The 22,975-nt window shown below is 39.0% G+C and overlaps 1 protein-coding gene across 1 annotated transcript in view; it reads left to right on the plus strand.

Moving 5' to 3' along the window:
* LOC118746567 overlaps positions 1–22,975 on the plus strand; it is a 545,514-nt gene that overhangs the window by 339,126 nt on the left and 183,413 nt on the right. The window contains exon 3 of the mRNA XM_036480410.1: positions 198–6,659. Coding sequence (XP_036336303.1) covers positions 198–6,659 — 6,462 coding nt within the window. The remainder of the gene's footprint in view (positions 1–197; positions 6,660–22,975) is intronic.

Consider the following 22,975-nt stretch of genomic DNA (forward strand, 5'->3'; position numbering starts at 1 on the left):
CACCACAACAACACTGATGAATGAAAAATCACAATAACGCTAACGACAACAACTTAACTACAATTTCACAAATATTCAAATCAAATGCTAACAATCAACAACAAATGACCAACTATAACGACTGGCAATCTACACTGCTAAACAAAACAAAAAAAAAACATGTACATGTGAACCGGCAACACGCGCATCCCCAATAGACGTTGCTTGCAAACGGCAGAGTCGCCCACGGCAGCGCCGACTCCACCCTCCGGAGTCGGACTACTATCAGCAGTACTACGAACAAGCCTTGCACACACCGGTGCACCAACAGCAGTTGGAACAAATCAAAACGCAGTACCTGTACCATCAGCACGACATCACCATCGACCGTGATACCGTATTGAAGATAAATCGTCTTGCCACACGCAGGAATTTACATAAACGCGACCACAGCTGGCCGCCTCCGAGCAGTGATTACGCAGTGCAGGGAGAGGTAGTCGATGTGCGGACTGGCGATGCGGCAGCGTGCCGTGATGGAACGCAATCACTCACACATTCACGCAGTTCTTCGAAAGACCAGCAGACCATGAGCACTAGCTGCAGCATCTGCAACAACAATGCCGTACACTTTGCGGAGAGCGTTTGTAAGCGGCACGGTATCGATGCGATACGTGAGAAATTCAATAGTCCCACGCGAATAATTGAACCGACGCCCACCGAGTTGCGGCAACGCAATAAAATGGAGCAATTGCAATTGCAAAAGCAAAAGGTTCAACAAAATGCGACAAATAAATCAGCGCGTGTCGCCGTTAGCTCCCGCGAGACGCGCGCCAACGTCTGCACTGTTGGCACCGGTGCGACGCAACAAACATTGACAAATGTGCACAATAACATGGCCAATACATCATCGGTCAATGCGGCTGCAGAATCTTTTAGCGACACAAAAAAAACTAGCTGGCCTGCAGCCATGAACAAGGATGTGGATGGTGAAGCACTGACTGATGTCGCCACCACTAGCAACGACTACGATGATGTAGATGACTATAATACGCCGGTGGCGCGTGGCTTCTCCGCACCCGAAACCAAAGCGGCTGACGTGAATGTCGGGCTGGTAGAGCCACGTTGCCATTACTTCGAACAATTAGCGCGTCGTGAGGGTGGCGCACCTAAAAAATGGCACAGTTATGACAATATTGCCGCAGCCACGGCGGTGCAGCAACCAATCACCGCCACAGAAAATACTACAAAAACCGGCATCAATAATAATCGACAATCACAATCGCTAGATCGAGGGCGCACGCAGCAACAGCGTAGACGCGAACAGTTGCCGCCACTGAAACCACGCTTCGGCGGAGGAGGAAGTAGTGGCAACAGTCCCGCAGCGCGTATTACACCAGCGAATAGCGTCACGGAAGTCAATATAATGGCATGTAATAGCCATGACTCTGCCGCTGGCAGTGGTCGAGCTGCAGTGACAAAACCAACAGCACCGACGGGCAATTCATCAAAATCGGGTGGTGGGATATCACCACGGATACAGCGGCGAGCTATTAAATTGGCTACAGAAATAAAAATTTGTTACAATGACATGGATGCTGATGAAGGGCCTGATGCAGCTGCTAGTTATCGCAACGATAGGGGCGTCATGGCTGCCGGTGACAAGCGTGATTTGCGAGCTAAAGAAGTAGCAGCCGCAGAGCAACAAAACGTGTCGCGCACATACGCAATGGGCGAAAATATTTCGGGCGCAAAGTCAATTAAAGCGCGGCAGGCTAGCGATCTGGAGCACATACCGCTGCCACCAACGCCACAAGATGCGAAAGAAGCGACGCAGACGGAAAAACATACGACAAGATGTAAAATTGGTGATGCGAGCTCAGCGCGCACATTTGAAGTACAAGGCACTCAAAAGCAATTACATCAAAAGCAGCAGAAGCAACTAAAACAGGAGCATCGTAGTAGCAAAGAAAATAACTTGAGGCAATACACACCACACACAGCGCGCATCATACCTATCGACGTAGAGAAGGACAATGTCACACCGCACACGGCCAAATATCAGGCCACGCCGCGTCGCGACCTAAGCACCGTTAGCGCAGACCAACTCTACGATGACGCCTGCATCTACTTACGTTCTATAGATTTAGAAGACCGCACGGTGGCATACATACCAGCCGCCATTACCATAGTCCCCTCGCCGACGGAGGAGATGCTAAGGCAATGGGGTGCGGGCGATCAGCCGCAGAACCTCAAAGCGGGTATAGTAACGCGGCGAGAGCAGGAGAAGCCCATAGCGCGATCAACGGACGCTATGAAGCAAACAACGCCAACACCACCATCGCCACCAGTCACTCAACGCAGCTCATCGCTCACCATTGCCAGTACACCAAGGCAAGTGGCGCACAAACAATCAGCGAAACAGAGTAGTTTATTGAAAATGCCAACAGCGGCAGCAACGGGCTTTTGCAGCGGCAACTATGCGACCACTAATGAAAATTTAAGGCAGTCAACCGCTGGCGCTGCAAGCAGTGGCAAAAATATTAATAACCAGCGCGACGATAGTGCCAATAAAATGGATAAATTTTCGGAAGTGTCAAATAAAGCACATCAAATAGAGTGCATACCACATGCCACCCAAACGCCCACATACAATACCGCAGGCGCAGGGCATCAATCGAGCCACAGAACAGGACTGCGTAATCGCCAACCACAAAAGCCACTAAGAACGGCTGCAAAAGCCAACGAAAATGAAGTTGCCAAAAGTAAAATCCATGCAACAGTAGCACAGCGAGGCCAACAGAAAACGCGGCTCGAGCGCCCTCGTGGCATTTATTACACTGATGGTGAGTACTTGTATGGTCCCTTTGGAGAGACGCCTGATGAGTGTGAAAATCCGGTCACACCGAGAATGGAGAAGGCAACAACAACAGAACCATTGAAATCCGGTATAGCCGCAAGTGACAAGCAACGAAACTGTGTTGATGGAAATGAGTGGGAAATGAGCAGCAATGCGTTGAAAGCCCAGCAGCAGCAGCAGAAGGGATTGGACAGGCAACAGCGCATAACAATGCCCACAGCGGTGATTTCGAAAGCGCCAGCGCCAAGGCCAATATCAGAACTATTGGCAGTGTCAGCACCAGCGCAACAAGAGGAAAATGCAGTCGAAATTGCGGCGCTCGAGGCGAAATATGGACTCTTTCAGCAATCTATAGCAGAACACCTTAGACAGATTGACGCTTATATGGAGAATGCAAAATTGGCGCTTAATCGCAGCTTACCGCTACAAAAACACGAGGATGAGCAGCCAGGTGACAAAGGACAGCAGGCATTGCAACAGCCACGTGCAATACAGCAACAAATCGAAACACAACGCAAACCATCTCAGCCATTAGATAAACAAGCTGCAACAACCGCACTGCCGCCACTGGAAAGTCCGCTGCAAACACTTGCCCGCCAGTTGCTACCAAAACAGGAGCTGCATGTGCTTGACGCCGCGGCTGACAATACGGCGGTATCGGCAACACTCATACGCCCTGTTGTACTCGAAAATATGCCTGTGGTTGAGCAGGCACTGCAGGATTTGTCTGACATAAAGGTGGATAGTGTAGAGCCGAAAAGCAAAGTGGCTAAACTAGCTGCCAAGCATGTGCCACTGAGCTCAGTGAGGCAAGTAGATACCGCCGTTGAAGGCGGCAGCATGCTACAGCCGTTAATGCGTCGCTTGATTGCGGTACCCACTGTCACCCCTCACGCGCTGGATGCGGGTAATGCGCTGCAGTTGTTGACTGTCGAACATCACTTTGCGCCCACGGCAACGTGGCCCAAACGTGTGACAATATTGGAAAATCTTGAGGAAGTGAGTGTAGCTGCTGGGCGCAAACCCACAAATATCGTCCTAATTGAAATTGAAGAGGACGATAAGCTGCCAAATGTTACCGATGAGATTGCTGTGGTAAATGACAAAATTGATGACAGCGATAATTGCGAGCGTGCTACAGATAACATCAGTCGTAATGACATTTCTGAGCTGGAAGATATTGAAACCAATGCCGAAGTGATTAAGCCAAATGAAAATGGAAATTTCGAGAACATACAGTGTGCGGCAAGTGAGCGCAGCGGCAAAAGGACGGCAGGACAGGGAGTTAGTAATAGAAAATCTGGTGACGCAATTCAAACAAAAATTGGTGATAAGGCAGTGGCTGAAGGCGGAAAAGCAGTTGCCGCCCCTGAGCATGTGGTCGATGTCGTAGCCAATTATGAGCAAATAGCCCAAGTGCAGCACAACATGCCAACACCGGCAATAGCAAAAACAACCGCAGCAACTTCAATGAAGCAGCAAGGACAGTGTGATGAGCAATCACAAAAACAACAACCAAATCAGCAGGTTGAGCCAGCCAAACTACTACGGGAAAGTTGGGCTGTCGGCGCCCTAAGACCCAAAGATAAACCTGCAGCAACCACAACGCAATCTGCACCCACCACACCTGTACCAAGACGACGCACAACTTCCATTGCAGTGGAAGGAAAAGATTCAACGACAAGCAAAACCACAACACAAACAGCTGCAATGCTAGCAGATAAAGGAGGAGATTTACAGCTCGGGCCCGAATCCCACCGTTGCTTGAATGAGTCACTGCAAAGACAACAGCAGCACGTACGACTGCAGCAGGAGCAGCAACTGCACCGGCTAAAGCAATCACAGCAGGCTTCCCAGACACCGGTATTGCCTACACCACCACTCCGCGCGGGCAGCTTGCCAAAAGAGTTATGCAAAAATGTGGTTACCGGTTATATTTCTACGCATCAATCGCAGGAGCAGCTGGTCGAACAGGTGATTGATGTGCTGCAGCACGATGCGACCACGGAGGAGCTCGAAGAAAAGCACAAGCCTGCAAAGCAGCAACAGCCGCATGGAGAACAAGCACCAGGCGAGCGTGAAGAAGCGACCAACAATCAGCTTAAAATTGGCGTTGAAAACAAAACCTCAAATCAAGATTGCCTACGAACTGACTTAGTTGAGGAACAACAGCAAGCAGCCGGCTGTGTTACGCAACAACTAAGTCAACAGCAATCAGCAAGTGTGCCAATAATGAAAAGTAAGCGAAAATTATGCAGCCAACAAGGCGCACAGTCAACGGAAAGCTCGGTAGACACCAAATCAGCGCGCAGCACTGTGGCGGCAGCAGCGGTCGCAGCAGCAGCATTGGCAGCACAAAAGGTGCCGAAAGAAGAGACAAAACTAAAAACTACATGCGATGAGAAGTGCAGCGAACGAGTTATAACTGGGCAGCGTGGCAAATTAAAACTGCACAGCCAGGCACAAAAGGACGCTGGTACAAATGTGCCGCAGCAGGAGGACACCTTCGACACATACAAAGCCACCTACGAGATACCAAGCCCCATATTTAAACAGCAACTCGCATGGCAGACGTTGGTAGATGTGCCACAAAAGGTTTTGAGCGGACGTACTGCGCTCACGTCCGCCACTTCTTATAGAGCAGAGAGACAAAAGAGGGACAATGAAGTGCAAATTGATGCAGTTAGCCAGACAACAAAGACAAAAGCGGCAGCAGTAAGTGAAAACAATCAGTCGCATCCATCGCCGCTGCAGTCATTCAAACAGCAATCAACGACTTCGCGCTTGTCCCCAGCTCAGTCAATTGGAAGCGAGCGCACACGTACCTCCGCACAGCAGCCACATCGCAGCGGCTCTCGCAGTCGCTCCCCGAGTCCGTACCCAACACGTGGCAGCCGCTCACCCACACGCAAATACCCGGCTGCATTAATTGAGCCTCATCCGCCCAAGCGTGCAGCTTCACCTTTTGGACTCAATCCGCTTGACATTACCGAATTGATTGATGAAGCTGCTGAAAGTCATGCTGCAGCTGATGTAGATAGTGGTGCCGCAAAACGGATGGAGTTGGAAGAAGCTGCAGCAATTGGCGCCAGTACCGATGCGAGTACGAATTTAGCCGAATTTGTGCCGCAGTTGGAGGGTCACAATGTTGGTTTGTTGGTGCGTGCGCCTATCACCGAGCAGCAACAGCGCATTGTTGTGCTACCCAAGCAAATTGAAATGGGCAATGCACTCACGCACAGCGCGGTCACGCATTATGCTGATGCAGAGGCCAGCGCGGAGGATGACAATGACGGCGGTCATGATGAGCAGCCACTACAGGCAGAGTCTCGACGCTACTACAAAAAATACAAAACTCGAACAGTAACAACAGCAACACTAAAAACAACTCTTTCTTCCACACCAGCTCCTTCATCATCGGCGACGTCTTCATCATCAGCACAAAATATAGGTGCAATGCCTGTGAACAAGTCGCACGATGTCGAGTCAGAAACAACAGCCAAACAAACACAGACTCACAAAGCAACACTCACACAAGCACACTTAATAGCTGACAGCAGCGTAACTGATTTAGCCTCCACCGCAACGGGGAAATTGCGAGTACCGGCTCAATTGCATGAGTCCTGCGCCCAGCCTGCGCATCAAAAGGGATATCAGCAAGAGGAAGTTGCACCCGCCAACAGCAGTCAGCTACAAAGCCGGGATGTAATCGGGGATCCAGCTGCGATGTTGCATCATCAGTGCACCACATTGCCACGTGAGAGTGGCATAATTAATCGTTCGTTCGATAATGTTTCACCGCGTCCGTACATCACCGTTGAAGGTATGTGCTGTTGGTATTACATATGAGAAACTAATTTGTTGTTGTGTTGTTGCAGTGTTGTTGTGCTACGTTGTGCCAATGATATGTTGCACGTGATGGCAGCCAAGTGTTGCACGTGTGCAAGATTTCTTTTTTTCAGTGCTTGTCTCTTTCTGATGTGCTTCTTACTGTTGCAGCCAGCAATTTTGTGATTTAATTTAAATTTGCGTGATTTTTTCTTATAGTAAATTCTTGTGATTTTCAAAAAATATGGTATTATAAAAAAATATTTCAACGTTTTCGTAAAAATTTGGCTCAACAGAAAATGAGAGAAGAAAATTTTTCTTTTCTTCGGGTTTTTTTTTATACCCGAGCGCACTTGTGCACAAGGGTATATTAATTTTGTTCACATAACAGTTGTTTGTAACAGCCAAAAAGAATCGAGATAGATATGGACAAATGTATACATAAATGCTCAGAATGAATAGAGAAGTCGATTAAGACATGTCTGTCTGTCCGTCCGTCCGTGTACACGATAACTCCAGCAAAAATTGAGATATCTCAACGAAATTTGGTACGTAGGTTTCCATTTACCCAAGGTAGGTTGGTATTGAAAATGGGCGAAATCGGACTATAACCACGCCCACTTCCCACATAACGGTAATTTTCATAAATACGAAAACTGCGATATTTTAGTAAGTACTGGAGATTATTCACTCAAAATTGATATTTACAATAAGTTTTAGACGAGAAATAAGAATATTTTAATTTTTGAAAAATGGGCGTAGCCACGCCCACTTATGGTTACATGTGTATATCTTGGTAACCGCTGCACCAATTTCTTCCAAACTTTGCACAGTTATTGGCCTTCGCACAACATACCAAATGGTCGAAAAGTTTTAAAATCGGACAATAACCACGCCTACATCCCATATAACGGTAATTTAGAAAACTACAAAATCTTCGATAAATCAGTAAATATTAAAGCTAATTTATTCAAAATTGACGCTTGCAACAATTCTATACCAAGAAATACGTTTATGATAAAATTTTGGAAAATGGGCGTGGCACCGCCCACTTATGACCAGGTAGTATATCTCGGTAACCGTTCAATCAATTTGTACCAAACTTGGTACGATTATTTCGCTTGGCACATAAAGGCAAAGCGTTAAAAGTTATTGAAATCGGACTAAAATTACTCCAACTTTAATAACATACGGATAATTTCAGAAATGCTTGAAACTTCAATATTTCGAAATTAAAAGACGCTAATTTACTCAAAATTGATACTAACAACAATCCCTTGAAAAGAACGTACCATCGAAATTGTTCGAAATAGAGGTGAAAACTATATTTAATCCTTGCGCCGGGTATTTAATGTTCGACTCCACCCGCACCTAGACTTTTTTAATTGTTGAAGCTGTTTTATAATGTCAAAAAAGTCTTATCTCCTAATACCGTGTGTTCAAGAATAATGTGTTAATTGAATTGATCAAATCAATTTTGCGGTAGATATTTGCAAACACTAGTCGGACTTTTACGTTACAGAAAATAAAATTCAGTGAATCTGCGATTTAACATGTAATCAAATGTAGCTCTGGACATGAAACTTATGAATACAGATCTGAAATTTTCTGGTGTTATGCAGCTATAGGTCCTTATCGAAGTAATATTCTACGTAGAACTTGAGTTCGAGCTTAGTACTGGACCAATATGTTGAGCTATTTGAGGTTAAGTGCACGAAAAATACCTACTTTTTTAGTTTTGTGCAGACTGCACAGTGGTGATTTCCGATTTTTCATTCAGAAGCTATGGGCATTGAAAGATTACGTAATGAGTTAGAAAGCAAGTACTTGATTTTATGGTGTTAAGTTCGCGAAGACGCCTGATAAAATTGCCGCAACTCTTGAAGGAAGCACCATTCGAGAGTGCATTTGAAGGTTTTCCTCCTCTTCTTTTGACTCCTTTTGACTTCTTACTACGCTCCCTTTGGGTTCGTTTCATTTTGAAACATTATAATTCTTGGAATTTTCTGGCGTTTCTCTTCTTCTTCTTCTTCTTCTTTATTGGCGCTGTAACCGCCTAAGCGATTTTGGCCGAGTCCAAAACAGCACGCCAGTCATTTCTCTTCTGTGCTAACTGACGCCAATTGGAAATGCCAAGTGAAGCCAAGTCCTTCTCCACCTGGTCTTTCCAACGCAGAGGAGGCCTTCCTCTTCCTCTGTTACCAGCATCGCGGCCCGCGTTGAATATTTTCAGAGCAGGAGCGTTTCTGTCCATTCGAACGTCATGGCCAAGCCAGCGGAGCCGCTGAATTTTAATTCGCTGAACTATGTCTATATCGTTGTAAAGCTCATACAGCTCATCGTTAAATCGTCTGCGATATTCGCCATCTCCAACGCGTAAAGGTCCGTAAATCTTTCGCAGAATCTTTCTCTCGAAAACTCCAAGAGCCGCCTCATTAGATGCTTGCATTGTCTATGCCAATGGCGTTTCACAGCACGGTTAATCGAATAACGAAATAAATTTCACTCCCTGGCGACAACAATGATCCGGTTCGATGGTTAATCTGTCCTGGAAACTATATGAGAATAACGATAAATGTAAGGATAAAGATAGGCGAAATAATATTATGGGAAATTAATTATAAATAAAAAGATATATGTAGAAGAAAGAGAGAACTCACCACTCGTATACACAACTCACCTCAACTCACAAACGCGGTTGCTACAAGCTTAGAGAAAATGTTACCAAAAATGAGTTTTACATTTGCACTTACATGGAAACTTTATAAACGGTGTTAAGGTGCTAATTTAATTTAAAATTTTATAACACTAATTCCTCTTAAAAACGGGCTGTACAAAGAAAACCAGCCAGTTTTCGCGTTAAATGAATTATTTTTATTGAAATTTTGTTTATGCATCCGTTTTTAGTCACAGCGAGCTGGGTAAAAGCTATTTATGTGTCGGTATAAACAAGGTAATAGATAGCGTAATAATACCCCATTATGATTTTTCACGGCATGCCGGTTAATTAATTTTTAATTAATTTAATTTTTGGTAACAAATTACCAAAGTGGCAACCGTGCTCACAACACCTGAATTTACCACACCTGAACTCACCAAACCTGCACTTACCACACCTAAATTCATCAGACTTTAACTCAATACACCTAAACTCACCACAAGACACATGGCATCAAATAAAGACTGATAGATTTTTTTTTTTTGTTCTTGTATGATGTACGATGTTATGGATTAAAATAGAACCTTAGGTTTATAACATAATATTCGGCCCTAACTACGCTGACCACAGTAGTTTTACGAGGAAAATCTTTCCTCAAAAAGACTGGAGTTGCACTTACGAGGGCAATTTTTTGATGAAAATATGACATCGACGTCGACAACAATAATTGGGCCGGCTAACTATCACAATTTAAACCAATAATATACATGTATTCATTATTTAACATAAGTACATAAGTTTCACTTTTACAGTGTGGCTCAGGCGCACTCACTCTTGTTTATAATATCTTACACTTTCGTTTAAAAAATCGAATGCTAATTTAAAAAAATCTGACCAGTCGACAACAAGCCAAGTAGATTGAAGCACATTTCAAGTTAATACCTATTAGTCAATCAAACCTTGAAATTCGTACCTTTTTCAGAACTAGCGAAAAGTCCCAATAAGAAAAAAAACAAAAAACAAAGGGAGTACCGACATTTCGCGAATTTGCAATTCAAATCAAGCCATGTTGCTCAACGAGATGCTACAAGTAGCCAGTAATGCACGCGTGTTTGGTAAATTTGGGAAGTAGTCGTTTTTTTTATACATAAATGCAACAAACATTCTAAAATCGAAGCTTGTTCATGTTGAAATGGAATAAATAGTCGAAAAAATTTTGGTTTAATTTGTAAAAGGTTCAAAACTGCAAAAAATTCGTTTCTCCTTTTTAAACAAGAAAATTTTCTGCAGAAATTTTTTTCGCTTACTATGTCCGGCGACTGATTTATTTCAGCGAATTCAGACAGGCTGTCGCTGCTAAAAAAAAAAATTGCATAAAGTTTGAGCTAGGCGGAAAATAAAATATATGAAAAAAGTTTGCGCTTAAATAAAATTCACAGTAGATATTTATACGTAAAATGTAAAATGTAAACATATACATAACACGTAATACGTATGTATGTATCTAATCCTTTTGTATTCATATATCACGTTAGCATCATATTTGTATTTATGTTATAAATAAACGTATGCTATCTATGTGTAGTATATATAATTACATTTTCTACTTATTCAGACAGTTTAATGTATTTTTATTTCTCTCATTTCAGGTAAGTGGGACAAACTTTTTTAAGCCTACTCCTCAACGGTAAGATTTTCGTACACAGCGTATTTTCTTTCTTCTTAACATATATTTCTCTTATCTGTCGCCCAAAAGAAGTCGACAATGTTGATATCAGCTGCAAACACCAGCAGCATCGCGGTCTAGCTTTAATACAAATGAAAAGATACATAAATTCGAAAAATCTGTTATTTTTTAATTTTTCCCCTTTTAAAGTTTGCCCTTTTTATACACTATGCCAATTAAAACTGAATTATTTTGGAAAATTCCCTGATCTAGAAAAGTGGTGTACAGAACGGCCATCTGTGACACGTAATTATATTCAGGTATCTCGGTTTTTTTTTGGTCATTTTAGTCTCCCTATAGGAGCTAAACTGACAAAAGAAGTAATCTTGTAGCAGACAACATAATTTGTAAACAAAAAGTTTTGAAAATTACGTCTTGCAAACCTTACTGGACATTAGTATTGGTTTTCTAGAAAATTACTTAGTTTTTCAATAGAATTTTTAGGCGTTTTTTCTGCCAGCAAGTTTCTCATGCTTCTCGCATTAACGACTTTCTGCCTCCCTTTTCTCCTTTTCTTTTCCGGAAAAAGGCGTCTTGTTTCTCTCTCTCTCTCTCTCTCTCTATGCATTAAAAACTTCGCTAATAAGAAACTCCCTTATTTTAATCACGGACCATATCTTCTATACATCTTTTTAAATAGAAGAAAAATTAAGAATGCTAACATGAATCAACTTTATAAGAAGCATTTGCCTATGAAAGCCTCTTTCAAACTAAATCCATGCTTACACCGATGACTATAAGTAAGAGTATGAAGGAAATTGGTTGCTTGTTTTCCTCATTGAATAAATGAAAAATTGTACACAACTGCTTTGGCAATTTATCAAATAAATAGTAAGATACACACATATGTATGTATGTACGCAAGTGTACATGTCACCTCACACGTGCATAACTAATTGACTCTAGTTACGTACAAACTCGCGTAGTAATCGCTATCAAAATATAAATTACAAACACAGACGAAAATGAAAAATTATACTATGCAGATATGCCCATAATCAAGGATAATATTTTTTGTTATCTTCCCTACCACACCTTTATCATATTTTATCCGCTTGGATTACGCATACGCATGGGGTGAATAATGATTTAATCTGGAATTGAATTGCATTTGCTTTTTTTTCACGCCGCTACAAGCTTTCGATCAAAAACATCTCCTTTTTTTTTGGTGGGCTGTGTACAAAACTTGAGTAAACCAGCATGCTGTGTAGAAACATTTTACAGCACGGCGGGCGGAAAAAAAGAACAATGAACCCAACAGCAAGCCACTAAAAAAACCTTATCAAAAAGTTTATGTAAATAAAAAACATGCAGAAAAATTAAGCGCTTCCAATAAGCCCCCATTTGCATACATTCACACACACACGCATACGCATTTATAAAATAAAGGGGCTGGCAAGAGACTGCGTGTAATGGAAAAATCCGCGAGATAATAATTCATGCGTAGACAGGATGAAATTAATTAGCATTACATGCTAATGAAATTTTAATATCTCCGCTACATTTTGCACTCATTACGTTCGCTTGTGGTAGATTTTGTTGTTCTGCGCAAAGTCGCGGCTAAGCCGTTAAATATTGTGTTGGCGGAAATTGTAAATCGTTGTCTTCATAAAAAGTGTGAACCTTCCTCAAATGTTTTTTTTTTTTGTTTAATGCTTGCATATGAAGACATACATATATATATATATGTATACAAACAGTGTCAATCTCTGTTTGGATGTGCGCCTGATTGCGGTTGCTCATAAATACTGTCAAATGAGCCATTCAACCGTCTCGCTGAGATGGGTCCTGCTTATCATCATCAAATGATGAATACTGGTAAAAAGATTGTCATTGCTTCACTGTCAAATTGAATACAGTCCGTCTAAAAAATGATCGGGCACTCAAAAGTTCTAAGCATGTTTTTAATTTTATTTAATTTTCAGTTTATACAGAATTCAAACTCCATACAAAATTGAAGCGCAGACTTTTTAATAATTTTTGGAAAAAAAAACGCGGAGACAGGTAAACTTAGTTTTGGTTCGTAGCTTACGGATCTGTGTACCGGTTTTCTAGATCAAGTCGTTTTCACAAGATATTTTCATTTTGGCTTTGCATTACGAATGGAAAAAAATTCAAACTTTAACATGGGAAATGTAACTCGTACGCCATGTACGACTATGTAGAGTACGGTCCTGTACGATATGGCGTATGAGTAACATTATTATTGCACATTTCCAAAAGACCAAGCAAAATGATGGATAATTACCATCGATTTTCATCGTTAGTAGCTTGATTTTTTGGTTGGATATTTTTTCCTTGTTAAATATGACTTTTTTCATAAAAAATTAAAATATGTTGCAAAAATTAGCTGGTATGTAAAAACGGTGTAACGGTCCATAACTTAGCACCCAATATTAACTTGATGGGTTTGGGCGTTTTCTTGTGTAATGGCAAAACTTGAGATTTTCGTATCTATATATATATATATATAAGCAACAATAATACGAAAAAATGCCCTAACATTTTACACCAGCGGGTGACTGATAATTTAATTTGAAAAATAAAACACCAGAAATATCGAAAAGTCCCTTTATATCACTCCAAATGACCCTAAAAATAAACCACAACGAATACCTACAAAGCCCGTAAAAGTTCGAATAAAATCTGGAAAAGTCTCAAAAACCCAAAAGATCACGAAACATTTTATGTTACGTTATAATGCCATACGTAAATTTTAAAACCAAACAAAATTGATTATTTTCTACTCAAAAAATATCAGGTCAGCTTTTCCGCTGTGGCAAATCGGTTAGAGGTGCCACCACTCCTAAGGACCTTGGTTCGATCCCCGGTCCGAGTAACATTTCAATTAAAAAAGTTTTTTCTCCTAGCGTTGCAATAAGTGAGGAGCCTTATGGTGTCTTTAGAAAGGCGGTGTGACAATTTTTTTTTTCATTATAACTTTTTAAAATCCAAAGCTAAAGGTAGTAATTTTTAACGGAAATGAAAATCCTTTGCATGGAATAAACTATTGAAGTATTTCAATGATTTACAACTATTGCAAGGTTTGCCAAGAGTGCGTAATCTCCTTTTAAAATCCTGCTGTTCCACAGGAAGAAAGAGTTTTCCCGTTCAAACGGGGTCACTGATGTTCCTACTGTGATATAGTTAGGTTCTGTAAATAACTCGACACTGGCGCCATTTGTCGGCAAAATTTTTTGCAAAAGTATATTTTACGATGCAGAGCCGAATTTCAAATTTAGGTGACGTATGATTCCGAAGTTATGACTGATCAAAAATTTCACTCCTATAGTATGTGCCACGCCCCTTTTACAAAAATATATCTTCTTTACAATAAACATCTACCATAGATATGTATGTCAACACACCAAATTTCAAAGTCATGTGACTTACGGTTTCGAAGTTATAGCTGAATAAAAATGTCACGTGAGAGGTGCCACGCCGAGTTGTCAGATCCCACTTTTCTATACCCTATGTTATGTCCGAGGTCACTGTCTAGATACCAGTTAAAGCCTTATGAAATTTTATTCAGTCGTTCCGGATATTAGTGAGTTTAAACAGACAAACAATTTAAATGTCATATCAAGAATTTAGTGAAATTCCCTACAAAACACGAAAATCATGGCTCAAGAGATGAATTTCACGCAAAAGTGCATGAGTGAAATTATTTATTAAAAAAAGCTTGAGACTTGGGGTTTGCAAACGTCGTACCGGACATTTGTTGACTGCAGTTTTGAAAGATCTAGGATGAAAGAATGCAAACGTCGTTTGGCGAAGCACGTTCATAACTCGGAGCGAAAAATCTTGTTTACCCATGAAAAAATTTTGACCGTGTAGGAATAATGCAACAAACAAAAAGATAGACGTTATGAACAGTCATCAAAGGAAGCATATGAACTGATTCCATGGGTCGCAAGGGGTTTTCACCCAGCTTTAGTCATGGTTTGGTAAGGTGTTTCTTTCGATTCGGTCACTGTTTTGCATTTCCGTGAAGAATAAGCGAGCATTCATTTCCTCTACAGTGGCCCTCTGGTAGGACTGATTTGAACCCACAGGATTGCAAATTGTCTACAGTTTTAGAGTACTTGGTTTGCCATATTCCATTAAGAACCAATGAAAGTGGTGCGTGCGGATTTGATAATTAGCCAGGCCAACTTAAGAAGTATATAAAGGCCAAAGACGGATATTTCAATAAACTATTTCCTGTTTGTTACACGTAAAATAGGTCCTTAAAGTTCTTTTTAATTTTACAGCATAAAATGTGTGTAGCAATATCTATGGCCCTGCTAATTAATTGTTTCCAGGAACTAATGGAAATTAGTCAAAAAACTGTTTCTGGACTAATTGTGTGACATATTGTTAAACTTTAAGAACCCAAAAGCAAAAAATATTAAGAATTGTAGCAACCAACGCGCAACATATTTGCAATACGAGGCGGTGTTGCTCGTCGGTATCATTAAATATTGTCATGATTTTGGTTGTTGCTGCTTAGGGAGCATATCTTCATATTTTTCTTTTTTTACCGCAAGAGACTCATAATAAATTATACCTAAAGCTTTTAAATGCACCATCGCTATCGTTACCGTCGTCTTTGTGTGAATCTTATCACACCCTGCTGTGTCTAGTTTACCCGCGTCACAATGTTTGCTGTCTGAGGTAACCCGAGTATATGCCTGTTGCTTGCCACTCTTCCGCATGTATGTGTGTGTGTATTTATGTAGCTACCGGTGTTGCCAGGTTGCCGATTTGGTCGTCATTTTGAAGATTGTTTACTCCCATGACGATTTGACGATTTTTATGACCTAATGACGATTTTGAATGACAGTTTGAAAAATGCATTAATTTGTTAATTCACTAATGGTACTTAACGCAATAATGCTAAAGTGAATAATTAATGCATTACTTATTGAAATTTAATGCGAATAAAAATTTCAATGCATTAATTCTGAAAAACATAATGCTAATGAAATTTATCTTCATTAAATTATCCAAGCTAATGAAGAAATTTTAATGCATTAAAGTATTTAGTGACTTTGCTCGTTTGCCTTATTAAAAACCATTAAGTGCTTTTTTTCTAGTGATTTATAAATAACCTCTTTTGGAAGGACTTCGAATAATTGCTAATAGTTTTTTCAGCTTTATTCTATTATGTTCATTTGTAAAAATATTCCTGTAAATATTGTTGGATGTTTTATGAAAATAAAAGCAATGTGCTTGCAACTCGGTGAGCTTTCGTAGATTTTTATGCTGATTGTTGATGCATAGCGATTATATTATGGGCCAAAAATACGGACATATAGCCAATTTGGTAGCAAATGTATACGCCTGAAGACCTATTCTGATCGAAATCAATCAATAAACCGTTTTTAGTTCCATTTGACAATGTGTTTTTACCTATTTGACGACGAATTTCATTGACTCGGACATAGTGAAAACCAGCCTTAACTTCCGGTACTTTCTTTTTTGACCCCAAAATTCTACCCTGAACGACAACAAAGAATTTTCGCTTCAAAATTAAATTTGTTAATGGGTTTTTAATGCTTGTTATACTTCTAATGAAATACATAAATGATTGCAATAGCATTCATTTACAAAGTTTAATGTTAATGCAAAAAAAAATTCATTACCACTATTTCCTCGGAATTAATGCATTGAAATTTTCATTTAAACTAACTTTAAAAAATGTATGCATTTATTTTAACATTAACATTAAAATGCTATGCATTAAAAAATCAACGCATTTTTCACAACTCTGCTTTGATGACAGTTACGCAGACAACTAAAAACTGCAGTGTAAACACCCATTGAGAGTTCATCATTTCTGCTAATACATAATTGTCGTATCGAAATTATATCAGGTGGCAGCACTAATAGTAGTTATCGATAAGTAGTTCTATTCTTTGTTTTATCACTATTTGTGGAGTTTTTGGCGGTCAAATTCGTAATTTTGGCATTGTGACCTTGTATAGTGGTACATATTTCATTGAGCGAAGGGAATTATGTATGTATAAGTTTTTTAGCAAAACTTGTAATTATAAACAGTTTTTAATGCACATCGTTAAGTTGCAGTTGGAAAAAATTAAGATGAAAATTTGATTGTATGTCAATTAAAAATAGTTTTGCTAAAAGTAGTGCGAATTTAAAAAATTCGTAAAAAAGTTAAACAATTTATTGTTTACGTATAGCAAGCATAAGCTAGAATAAAATGACAAAAAAAAACTAAAAGAGCTTCCTGGTTCGGTTTATTAAAATTTTGCTTATATGTTGACGATTTTTACATGAAAATTACGATTTTTGAGAGCCAAACTGATGATTTCTCACTACAATGACTTGGCAACACTGGTAGCTACCCTGCAGCAAAATTTAGAGACAATCTGGCAAAGCCCTAGTTCCAGGCAGTGTTGCCGCGACGGCTTAAAAAAATGTATCGTAAAAGAAACCAAAAATGGATCAAATGTACCACAAATTTTTTATTTAATTATCAAAGTATCAAGTTAGGAAAAACTAAAAAAAATGCTATTTGGTTTCATAATTTTGCCTTTTATAATTATCAATATGTAAAATTCCTGTCTATCATTTACGTTAATTATCAAATTATGTGATACATTCCACGTTAAACTTGTTGGAAATTGTGTCAAAAAGCTGAGACTGCCTTCAGTGTCGACTTTGTTTTTACTGTGAATACGCCCCATCTTATTCTCAACAGTTTGTAATGAAATTATATTTCTCTTTTCATATTGGATCAATTTTATATCTGAAAATATACGCTCTGCACCTGCAGAGCTGTTTATGAGGCAAGCACAGTAAATTAAAAATGAATGAGCTTTAAGCTTATTTGCCCCAAAACGTTTAAATATTTTTGATCAGAGTTTAAAAGCTGCCACCGCATACATACATAAATATTTTCTCTTTAACATGTATCAAAATAAGTTTAAGTATCTCGCGAAATGAGCGAAAAATAAAGTATCTTCCGAAAATTTCACGTATCACTTTTGAAGTATATGGATCAAAACGGCAACACAGGTTTCAGCCTACAAATTTCAAAGCTGCCACTGAACCACTGCAAAACAGCTGCAGAGCGGCGCAGTTCAAACTTGCGGTGTGCAGTTGCGCTCCACTTCGTAGTAAATTGCTATGTTAATAAAGACAGTTGAAAGCATTGCTTTGGGATAGTTGAAGAACCAGAACCGTTCCTTTTCAAGCTAGTTCGGTGCGAGTTACGAAACAGTTTATTTTGCTGCAGGGTACGAACAATGCTTCCCTCCCTTCTCACTGGTGTGCATGGCTTTGACTTTCACACACGATTTTAATTTAGACGCTTTATTATTTCAAACAAAAAATCACGCACACACACACACACACACACACACACACACGCACACACACACACATGCATACACACTCATTATATCATTTATAAGCATAAGTTAAGGCGCACCACGGCGGCTGTAAATTGACGCCCGCAATGGCGGTACCCAGCGAGTTGAATGCCACCACCATTCGCGCTGTCGCGCTTCTGCCAGCAAAGACGACCATGGTGGCAGTAAATGATGTAAAGAAAACAAACTACAACAAAATTAGCTACTTTATATAATATTGCGAGAATCATTGATGTTGCCGCTGAGCAGGATGCTCTTATTGCTGTTATTATTAATATATGTTTTTTTATTTATTTTTTTGTTTGCACTTTTTAATGAGAACGATGAAGATGCATGCCGCTGTGACTCGATAAAAGCGCATTTTTTTTTTTTTTTTTTTAATAAGCCATAGTTAATGTGCTTAAGAATATTTTTGATTACGAAAATTTTACTAAGATAGAGGCGGGAAAAATTTACATACCTCTCGCTATATTATCGATTTTCGTAAACAGGGTAATTCCACTTAGTCAAAAAGAAGTAAGGTTTTAAGAGATATTGGTGTTGGTTGCTTTTCTCATAGGCCGGTAAGATGATGTATTTGAAATAAATTTTCGGCATAGATTTTCAAGATTATACGAAAGTATTGTTGTAATATCGAGCCCTAACCGCCAAACAGATGTAAACGACATTTTTTCAGAAATATTGTTTTTGATGCAGAAATGCATCTATTTAGATGCTGACGGAAGATTCCTGTATCAAAAATAAAATTTAGAAAAAAGTTTCGCTCCCCATCTTTTCGGCGGTGAGGGCTCGATAAATCTCGATGACAGTTTTCTTTGTTTTTTATGAAATCAGAAAATCATTTTTTGCAATAAGGGAGGATTCTAAAGCAGGGATCACACGATTTGTACATTTTGGTGGTGTTATCTAGAAATTTTGATCGAAAATAAGTTCAGCTCAATAAAAATACCCAAATAACCATACTCTGTAAGTGACAAAATATACAAATCTTTACAAATGTACAAATCGTATAATCCCTGCTTAATCGTATATTCTAATAAAGAGTAAAAGAATTTTTGTACTGCTTTTTTTTCAAAATATGTATATACATACATACACATGCATGTAAATGATTTTTTTACGGTCTCTGAAAAACACAGATAATCAAAACCACAATCCTTTCATGATTCGGATGACAGTTCCAACCCTAAATTTACTCAGCTTGAAGTTGTGTTGCCTTTTTCCCTTCTATTATAGTTTAGGTTATCTTGGCTGCCCTCATCCAGTACGTGAAAAGAACACACTTATTTCACCAGGAGCTCATTGTGATGCCATATTAAATATTCAGTACGTTCATTCACTTACCTAAACCATTAAAACCAATTCGTTGCTCTGATGAAGCGCACAAAATCCAATTTCGCCCATCACGGCAGTCGTTTGCCTTAAACATTGTTTGTAAATAATTCCTCAGACTAGTGTAAAGCCTAGGCGCCCAAAGTCTGCTGGTAGATATTCGGACCTCGTAAAACTCCATTTGAACAACGCTTTTAATTCAACTCCATTAATTGCAGCTTACCTGTATTTTACCGCAAAAGTCTAAAGGTAGGAAATGCAGCAAGGTCTATGGCTTTTTTCCACGTTGAAAATAAGGCCACCGTTATCATCATGCACACCAGCCTTCGAACCTTTGTTAGCTTGTTTTTTACTGTAAGAGGGCGTATAACAATTCATATAGAATATCCAGTTCACAATGCGGGGCTTCCCATTTTTCGTCTTTCGTTGATTTACAGGCGTACAGGGCAGTCATAGTTTTCCTACAATGTTCTCCTACATTCGCCGCCAGGTTACCTTTCTATCCAGAATAACGTTCAGATTTTTTACTTCTTCCGAAAAATTAGCGGAACATCATTCCAAGAAAGAATTTGTAACTTGAGGGTGCTTTCCTACTGCCGTCAGCGTGTCTAGTTATAGACACCTCCCACATCTCCACCAGGGGGTGATCCAGCCCCAGCAAGGCTATAAGGAGGCACCCTCGACATCTAGGTATACGTCTAGTGCGATTTCCTTCAAGCTTAGTGTTAGATTTTTCATAGGAGCTAACAGCACTAAGTAGTGTCTGCAGACCTACCTTTTCAATAGGTATGCTGACAGCTAGGCATTATATTTCTATCGATTTCTGGTCGGAACTACAAGTCCAGTAGCTTCTTCAGAACCCTTGACAAAGAAAGAAGTAAGACTTATCGTATTTATGTTGAGATATCAGCACTATCACTTGGATTCAAAGGTACTCTGCAAGTTGTGAAGCTCGGCGACTTCCTTAATCTCTAATTCACTATTTCGAATACTATGGAAGGAACCGAAACCGCTGTCGGCGCTTTCATACTTGCCGACTTGTCGGTGTCAGGTCGGTTTGTGGACAGTATTCTACAATTTTTTTGTGAGTAGCGACCGACGATATAGGCAGGCACTTCCAACCACATTGAATTCAAATTAAATGGGGTCGAAATTCACTCGGAAATGCACTTGCAGAACCTGCCTAAATATGTAATCAAATGTGTTGTAGGCACCCTCTAAATATCTGAATTTTAAAATCGGATGTACGCAAAACGTCCTTTGTATACGGGGAATTCCATATCACAACGGACGGGGTTCACACTTCATGTGTTTGAGTTGTTTAAAATTTTTAGGGTTGATGCATACACATAAATTATAAATAAATATGAAATTTGAGTTTGATTAATACATTTTAAAAAACTTAACAGCACAAAAACAAAAACAACTTGATTTAATAGTTTTCCAAATATCTCGAGAACGGGGCGAGGAAAAAGTTAAAAAAAAAATCACACATACATGCATCAAAATTCTCTATGTAGAGAAATATTAAAAAGAAAAAATTTCTTGAAAAATTTTTTACATTTTTTTATAAAAATATTAGTTTTTGAAAATATGCCATCTCAAAAACAAATTGAAAAAATCACAATGGTATCTCTGAGTATTGCGCAATATTTAATATAGTATCATGGGGTGCACTGTACAATAATTTGGGTTATGATTTTTTTACACCGAAGTTTTGTAAAATGAGTACATTACAAATAAACAATTGTTTAAAATTTTTTTTAGAATTTTTGAGTATGCAGTTTTGTAGCCCATGTAGTACATGACTAAATTACGTCAAATTAATGGCTAACTATACTGGGTACAAGTATTGTACTTGAAAATTATTGACACTGCAAATTGAGTACAATCATTCCTGAAAATTTAATATTAATAAAACTCAGTACTTTTTAAGTCTATTCGACACTTAATACTGAGTACTTTTAATCGATCCTGAGTACCTGTATCAAAGCGATTATTTGAACAGATTATTTTTGAGTACTGAGCACTCTCGAGTTCCTTTTTTGAGTACAGAGTACTTTCGAGTTCTTTTGTGATTACTGAGTCATTTGGAGTACTGAGTATCGATACTTTTAAAAATCGGGTGCTATCGATCCTTTTGAGAATCGAGTTCCGAGTACTTTTGGTATCGATACTGCCCAACGTTAATTATACTGCTTTACAGCAAAAATGTTCAATGGATGCCACTATCCGATTTCTATGTAGAATTTCTCGGTGACTCAGAAAATCGAGTTAATTTTTTTCTATGGATACGTTTTCGAGATATTTGCAATTTACCGTTATTCAGCTTAAAACAAAAAGTGGTTCATACTTAATCACGTATATCTTACGAACCAATTCAACAATCTTAAAATGAGATACGGCAAATAAAAGCTAATAAAATTCACCATATATGCATCACTTTCCGGTAGGACTGATAGTTTCTGACAAATTAATTAATCATTCCAGTTTTTTTTTTTTATTTTTTATTGAAAAAGTGAAAAAAATCAAACTTTAACAGAAGAAAAATTTTACAAACAACAGGTCTGTGCCAAATTTTGTGCCTGTTCTGTTACAATGAAATCAAGTTACTAATGGAGAAAATCGATCGATAAATAAAGAAATAATAAGTGGTCAAACAAAAATACGCAAAGATTTCTTTAATGAAATATGAGCATAAGAGCGTGCTACATAGGTGTATATGGCGTATGAGTAATATTATTTCCTGCTCATTTTTCATATAAAAAATCTGCGTATTTTCATTTGACCGCTCATTATTTCTTTATTTATCGATCGATTTTCTTCATTAGTAACTTGATTTCATTGTAACAAAACAGGCTTTAGCACAAATGCAAAAATTTGGCACAGAACCCGTTATTTTTTAGTTTTTCTTCTGCTAAAGTTTGTTTTTGTGTTAATTTTTCATGAAAAAATAAAAAAAATGGAATGATTAATTAATTTGTCAGAAACTATCAGTCCTATCGGAAAGTGATATATGTACATATATATTGTTTATGGAAAATTTCATTACCTTTCATTTGACGTATCTCATTTTAAGATTGTTAACTGGTTCGTAAGATATACGTGATTAAGTGGAACCACTTTTTATTTTAAGCTGAATAGCGGTAAATTGCAAATATCTCAAAAACGTATCCAAAGAAACAAAATTAACTCGATTTTCGGAATCACCGAGT

This window comes from Rhagoletis pomonella, unplaced genomic scaffold, assembly GCF_013731165.1.
Source record: "Rhagoletis pomonella isolate Grant_MI unplaced genomic scaffold, Rhpom_1.0 Rhpom_scaffold_00010, whole genome shotgun sequence".
In the NCBI taxonomy this organism is placed as follows: domain Eukaryota; kingdom Metazoa; phylum Arthropoda; class Insecta; order Diptera; family Tephritidae; genus Rhagoletis; species Rhagoletis pomonella.